The sequence below is a fragment of the Clarias gariepinus genome, chromosome 28 (genome assembly GCF_024256425.1).
Source record: "Clarias gariepinus isolate MV-2021 ecotype Netherlands chromosome 28, CGAR_prim_01v2, whole genome shotgun sequence".
NCBI classification, from domain to species: domain Eukaryota; kingdom Metazoa; phylum Chordata; class Actinopteri; order Siluriformes; family Clariidae; genus Clarias; species Clarias gariepinus.
In genome coordinates, this window is record NC_071127.1 from 17,789,755 (window position 1) to 17,797,511 (window position 7,757).

Below are 7,757 nucleotides of genomic sequence, written 5' to 3' on the forward strand. Positions count from 1 at the left end.
GCGTGATCAACGGTGTCAAAAGCTGCACTGAGGTCAAGTGGTACAAGCATAGTTACACAACCCTGATCAGAGGCCAATAGAATGTCATTTACTACTTTAACGAGCACTGTCTCTGTACTGTGATGAGGCCTAAATCCTGACTGATACAGCTCATGTATGCCATTTCTATGTATATATGAGCATAGCTGCTCCGCTACTATCTTTTCCAGAATCTTAGAGATAAAGGGGAGGTTTGATATTGGTCTGTAACTGGACAGCTGACAGGGGTCGAGGTCAGGTTTCTTAATTATTGATTTGATAACTGCTAATTTAAAAGATTTTGGAACATATCCAATGCTGAGTGAAGAATTAATTATTCTCAACAGGGGTTCTACTATTGCTGGTACTATCTGTTTAAGAAAATGTGTCGGTACAGGATCTAATATACAGGTTGATGAATTTGAAGAAGAGATGAGTGAAATTAGTTCATTCTCTTCAAGGGGAGCAAAGTATTCTAGGCTCTGATCTGACATGGCTAGATTAACATCTGCATCAATTACATTGTTCGGTTTCAAAACCTCAATTTTATGCCTAATATTTACAATTTTATTATTAAAAAAGTTCATGAAGTCCTCACTATTGCATGATGTTGTTGTGGAGATTTCTGCAGTGGTCTTATTTCTGGTTAATTTGGCTACAGCATTAAATAAGAATCTAGGATTATTTTTGTTATTTTCTATAAGAGTGGAGAGATATGTTGATCTAGCTACACTAAGAGCTTTTCTATAGTTCAGGATGCTTTCCTTCCATGCTATTTGAAATACTAGTAATTTAGTTTGACGCCATTTACGTTCTAATTTCCGAGCGGTCTGTTTTAAAGTGCGCGTGTGATCGTTATACCAGGGAGCAAGTTTCTTATCTCTAATAATTTTTCTTTTGACTTGAGCTACATTATCTAAGGTATAGCGAAATGTCGACTCTAAGTATTCAGTCGCCTGATCGAGTTCCGTGGGGTCAGACGGCGATCTAATCAAAGTTGGGAACTCTGGGAGATAACTGATAAAACTCTGTTTGGTAGTTGATGTAAATGTACGTTTCATACGGTAGCGCGGCGCTGTGTGTACATTATTATTGTGACACACTTGAATTGAGAGAAGATGGTGATCTGAGATAACTTCAGATAGTGGTACAGTGAATAAATTTCTTATACTTAATCCAAATAATATTATTAAATCTAAAGTGTGACCTGCTTTATGAGTGGGTCCTACTACACACTGATTTACTCCTACCGAGTCCAGTATAGACATAAATGCAGTTCTCAGAGGGTCTTCTGGGTTTTCAAAATGAATATTAAAATCTCCAGCAATTAACACTTTGTCTACAGAAACGACTAGATTTGAAAGGAAATCTGCAAATTCACTAAGAAATTCCGAGTACGGCCCTGGAGGTCTGTAAATGACAATTAGCGGGATCGACTGAGCTGACTTAATATAGTTAAATACACTTATGTTACTATAAAGAATTTCAAATGAATTAAATTTGTGTCCGTGTTTTTGTACAATAGTCACATTATCATTGTGAATAACTGCAACGCCTCCTCCTCTACCAGTTAACCGAGGCTGGTGTATGTAGCTGTATCCAGGAGGACTAGCTTCATTTAGAGCTACATACTCGTCCTGTTTAATCCAGGTTTCTGTTAAACAGAGTATATCAAACTCCTGATCTGTGATAATTTCATTAACTATAACTGCTTTAGATGCGAGAGATCTAATATTTAACAGTCCTAGCTTCAGATCAGAGGTGCCGGCTGCGCATTCAGTCTGATCCAAGTTTGTGGTCTTTATGCTAATTAAATTACTAAAACAGACTTTCTGAGTCTTTCTAAATTTGATTTTAGCTCGGGGAACAGACACAGTCTCAATAGAGTAAACCCTGAGTGACGACTCTATGCAGCTAGCAGACGGTTGGTTTAGCCTGTCTGTCTGCTCCCTGGCCTGGGCTCTGGATTGTCACCGATTAACTAGGCCTTTTCTGAGACTATGAGCTATACTACAAGAAATGAGAGCAGCAGCTTCCCGAGTGGGATGGACACCGTCCCGCCCTAACAGGCCAGCTTTGCCCTCAAAGGTCTTCCAATTATCAATGAAGCCCACGTTGTTTTCGGAGCACCACCTGGACATCCAGCAGTTCAGCGACCATAACCTGCTGTAAGTTATGTCACCACGTCTCATTGGGATGGGACCAGAGCATACTACTCCATCGGACATCGCCTTCGCTAATTTAAACACCTCTATAAAGTTATTCTTACTAACCTCTGACTGACGAAGGCGTATATCGTTAGCTCCAGCATGTACTACTATCTTGGAGAACCTGTGCTGTCCTAGAGCCCTAAGATTACCTGCTATGTCCGGTGCTCTGGCTCCCGGGATACACCTAACCCGCCCCTAAAGGCCTAGCTAATTTCACGTGCCTCATTATAGAGTCTCCTATAACCAGAGCTCTTTCAGGTTTCTCAGCAGGTGCATCACTGAGGAGAGCAAACCTGTTGGACACGCGAAGCGCAGAAGAGGTGTGCTCCGGTGGGCTAGCCTTAGCGTTAGCTTTGGCTGAACGAGTATGCCGCCGAGTCGTCACCCACTCGCCCCGCTGTGAGGGCTCTAATGCCGGAGTCGGGGGCTGGTTATCTCCGCCTGTGGCACCCAGACTGTCCGCTACAGGAATAACACTGCTCTCACACTCTCTAACCCTCTCTAAAGTCTGGATGCGCTCCTCTAACGCTAATATCTTCTCCGTCAGAGTGCTCACTAACACACACCTATCACAAATAAAATTATTACTAACGACGGAGGAAGAATGTCTAAACATCCTGCACTCTACACACTGAACGAGCTGAATATTGGACATGATAACGTACCTGAGTCGGAGTTTAGTTGTTTGGAGCTGAATTCCGTTTGTTGTTTTTAGACAAAGAAACTCGCGCGTTCTCCAAAAAGCGAAGAAAAAGGCGAAGCCAAATAGTGTGAGATGTAAAAACTAGTTGCTATTAATATTATTATTGTATAAATGAAAAAAAGTATGTAATTTAAACGCTAACACAAACGCAAACTTTCGCGGCAACGATACGAAAACAGGAAGCTACGTCAGCCAACCTAATCCCTCAACATGGATCCTGCAGCTCTGTGAGCAGAAATCTAATAAACAGAAACGCAAAACAGCACAAGCAGCCCCATCAGAAACTCATAAAAATACACAAGGACACTGTTTTCGCTAAAATTTTATAAAAATAAATGTTACAGGTACCTAATCAGGTTTCTTCTTATTTGCCATCGCAGGGAGTTTTTCCTTGCTCACCATGTTTGTGCTTAGTCGAGTTCCTATAGTCTTCCTGTCAGCTCAGGTCAGTCTGGTCAATGTAATGGAACTGAGGATCACTGAATGGTTTTCGTGCTGTTTTTAGTAGAAAACATTGTGTCTCCCAGGAGATCACTTCTCATTCATTCATTAGTAGCTGGTCATGCATCAGTGTGGTCTTGAGCCCTTCTAAAATCATGCATTCTCCTCATGAGCAAGTGTGTACATATGCATTTATATGCACGCCTGCATGAGTGTGTGTGTACGTTTTAAGTCAGCGGAAATATAGGGGTTAAGTCCAGTTTGCTTGGAGTTCACCTTTTTTGTAGAAAATTCAGCATCAGGAGGTTGGGGAGGTTATATCTACCTTTGTAATAAATAAATAAAATGAATAATTTACCTGAATAGGTGTAGGTATAAGGATGGAGATATTACATGCCGGAATTCCAGATTAAACAGCTCAGGCTGACATGGAGTCAGAAAGAAAACTTATTTGGTCATTTAACATATTTCTGCATTATATTTATTATACTATAGTAGCTTAGCTGAGTAAAAGTGAAATACAGTGCAGGATTATAATAAAGAATATAGTTAAAAATACAGTAGGCTTGTGTTAAATTTTTTTTTTTTTTACATTTTTAAGTCAGGTTTATTAATTTTGTCAATTTAATTCAATAATCGTGCAGGTAAATTGTAAAAATACAGGATTGATGTTAGTCATGCCTGTTGTCATGGTCACCATTTAACTGTTTACATGTCAAAACATTTAAGACGATGAGTAAGTGAGTGCATAAACTATATGGAAAAAATTATTTGGCCAGACTTGTTAATTAGAAGAACTTGACTGATCCGCACCAAGCCCTGACCTCAACCCCATCGAGCACCATTTGGATGAACTGGAACATTGATTGTGAACCAGTCCTTCTCGTCCATCATCAATGCCTAACCTCATAAATGCTCTACAGAATGACTGTGCAGGAATTCACACAGAAACACTACAAAATCTTGTGGACAGCCTCCCAAGAAGAGTGGAAGCTGTTTTTATACAATGAGGTCACTCAAAAGATTACTAATTCAAATGTAATTAATTTAGAGACGTTTATATATGACTAAACCTTAAAACAGGTGGATTAAGCATCTAAAATGATTTTATGAGTTGATCTGGTCTATAGCGCCATCTAGCGGGAATTAACTTAAATTATATATTTATACAGAGTTGAAATTTCTACAGAACTAGAGACAGATTATAACAGATCTATTCCTGCATTATGTATTAAAGTAATTATATATATATATATATATATATATATATATATATATATACATTAGCTTGTGTATTATTCATATCATAGAATATAGTTAATAAAAAAGACAAATTATTCTAAAAATATGGTGAAATTTAATCTGTGTAATGCATCTACCTTTATTAGTTTAAAAGTCAATTTAATATGATAAAATGTAATAGTCTTTGTAACATCCTTCTCCATCTTATTTGTATCATGACACTGTATTATACTGTTTTTTGTATGATGCTTTAAACTAGAAATTGTTATAGGAATAGATTAGCATTAACGTTGGAGTGTAACCATGACAACTAAAATAAATAAATATTTAGTGCTATAACTAGTCCTGTATTTTATACTTTGCGCATGCCATCAATTTAAATAAAAGAATGAGATAAATTTAAACATACTTAAAAAAAAATCGTATCATATCGTATCACTTTTATCATCCACACGTCTCTATTGTTGTTGTCTCTAGAAGACACCGACCATGGTGACTCCTAAAACCCATTACGTCATAAAGAACGCAGCTGTTCTAAAAAAGATCATGACGTTAAAGAGTGTTTGATGTTACTCGCGTACATTGTAACAAGTACAAGAAGTGGAAACATGGCATTAATCGGGAAAATAAGCACCAAGGAGTCCCGCGTGAAAGGTTTGGAGGACAAGGCGCAGAAGAACGGCCCCCGCCACACCTTCTACAGTCCCAACGGGGACAGTTACACCGGAGAGTGGCTGAGTGACCTGAGACACGGCTACGGGACTCAGGTGTGGAAGAGAGACGGAGTCCGGTACGAGGGCGAGTGGAAGCGGGACGGGCGGGACGGGCTCGGGACTCTGTACAGACGCCAGCCGCCGACTCAGATGTATAAAACCGTGTATTTGGGCGGATGGAAGACGGACAAGAAGGACGGGTTCGGGACCTACTTCTACAGCGACGCGGCGCGGTATGAGGGCATGTGGGTGCAGAACGAGAGGAGCGAATTCGGGAAGATGATGTATGAGAACGGAGACGTTTATGAAGGAGAGTGGTTCAGGGATAAACCTCACGGCCAGGGCGTGCTCGTGCTCAGGAACGGGAACAGGTACGAGGGCTACATGAAGGACGGGAAGAAACACGGACACGGACGCTTCATCTACAAGGACAAGTGTCAGGTGTACGAGGGCTTCTGGGAGAACGATTTCCCCACGAGTGGGACGATGTCTGACTATCACGGGAAGCATGTCCGCGTCCAGCAGAAACCCGCGATGGACCTGCAGGAGAACGAGGCATTCCTGATGCACCGGCTCGGACCATTCTGCACCAGAGAAAAATAATCAACTAATCATTTTTTTTTTTTTTAGTTAGCAAGTTCAGCAAAGTGAAGGAAAAAAAAATGGTATCTCGTGCTCACGCCTTAGTAAGTCGTCGTCACGGAATATTTTTTTTTCCTCGAATGTCACTTTTCCAGTACACTGTAAACCCTAATGCTCAAAGTAATTAAACATATTGAGTAACTTATTAATAGACTTACAAATTAATAGACCTTTATGAGTATTTAGAACTTTTTGGTATTTATGAGTTTGTAGAAATGACACTTTTCAAGTTAGCTGAACAAACTTGATATTTTAAGTATCTTTTAAGTAACTGTCACCTTAAAGTTCCACCAACTTAAAATCTTTCAGACTAGCGATTTTGTTTCTGACATCATCAGGGCAATAGGGCACTGGTGGCGAAAGGGCCGGGTTCGATTCCCAACAACTGGATGAAGTGCCTGTCTCAAGCCCAGATAAAATGGAAGGGAAGTGTCAGGAAGGGCATCTGGCGTAAAACCTGTGCCAAGCTTGTGTGCGAACCGGATTGTCTGCTGTAGCGACCCATTGCCGGAAGCAGCCGAAAGACCACCAACAATTTATTTGATTTCCAACAACTGGAAAAAATTAGCACAACAAACTCAAAAACTCATAGTTCAATTTACTTAAAACTGAACCATCATTACTTAAAAAAATTGATGTAGGCCTCCGAGTGGCACAGTGGTAAAGCGCTCGCCCTATCATCCGGAGATCGCTGGTTCGAACCCCGGGTGATGCTGTTTTCCTCTCACAGCCGGAGGCACAGAGAGAGCTGATTGGCCGAGCTCTCTCAGGGGGGAGGGATGAGAGGTACTTGTGCTCCCACATTAGTCACGGCGCTACAGCCAATCAGGGGCGTCTGTGAGCTCGCGCACACGGAAGGAGTGGCTAGCGCTTTCCTCCGAGTGTGTTACTCCGCCCCTAACGGTGCGTGAGCGAACAGTTCGAAAAGATGCGGTCGACTCGCGTCACGTGGTTCGGAGGAAACACGGGATAGCTTTCGTCCTCCCGACTGAGTGGTTGTAGTAGCCTTGATGTGTGTGGGAGCCTCCTAGTGACGGGGAGTAATTGGCCACTACTAAATTGGGGAGAAAATCGGGGAAAAAAGAATTGGACAGGACTAAATTTATAAAAAAAAAAAAAATTGATGTAACTGATTACCTCAAATTTATTGAGTTTTGCCAACTTATTCGGGTTTACAGTGTATGGTGTGCTATTACTTTTATATCAAATCGGACTGATGGTGTACACCTGGCGCCCCCAAAAGGCCAAAATCATGATTACACCCAGATCCAGCCAGGACCTCCAAGCATTGGTGTCCTCAGTGGTTTCATGCCTGCTGTGCTGTTTGATTCTCGCTCAAAACTCACCTGCTGAATGCAGTGCTGGTCTCCCAAACCTGGGAATGTTGTGTTAGGAAGGCCATCCTGTGCCAAAAGTTGTGTCTGGATCACGTGGTCCGTTGTGGCTACCTCTCAACTGCAGCAGCTGAAAGACTAACAAGAACAACGACAATGCTGTGAAGAACAACGTCCATCACCTTCCCCCTCTCTAGCATCCCCAAGCCTGCATAACTCTTAGATGTTCCAACCCAGGACCACCAAACTTGTGAAAACAAGCAGTGAAAGTTTTAAACCTTCATAAGTGCTGGGATTGTTTTAACTAGGGTATCCAAACTTTGAAGCCAAGCATGACAGTTCAGCCCATGGAGAATACTGCCTCTCTAGCGCCCACAAGGGGCAAAAGCTTTAAACATCCTAATTTTCAGCTGGTTTGAACCAGGACCACCCAACTTTGCAGCTGAACATGACA

The 7,757-nt window shown here is 41.4% G+C and overlaps 1 protein-coding gene across 1 annotated transcript; it reads left to right on the forward strand.

The window, feature by feature from the left end:
* The first annotated feature begins 5,222 nt into the window (after positions 1-5,222).
* On the forward strand, positions 5,223-5,930 carry LOC128515625 (MORN repeat-containing protein 3-like). Its single transcript, XM_053489711.1, has one exon. The coding sequence runs from the start codon at positions 5,223-5,225 to the stop codon at positions 5,928-5,930; it is 708 nt and encodes a 235-aa protein (XP_053345686.1).
* Positions 5,931-7,757: the final 1,827 nt, after the last annotated feature.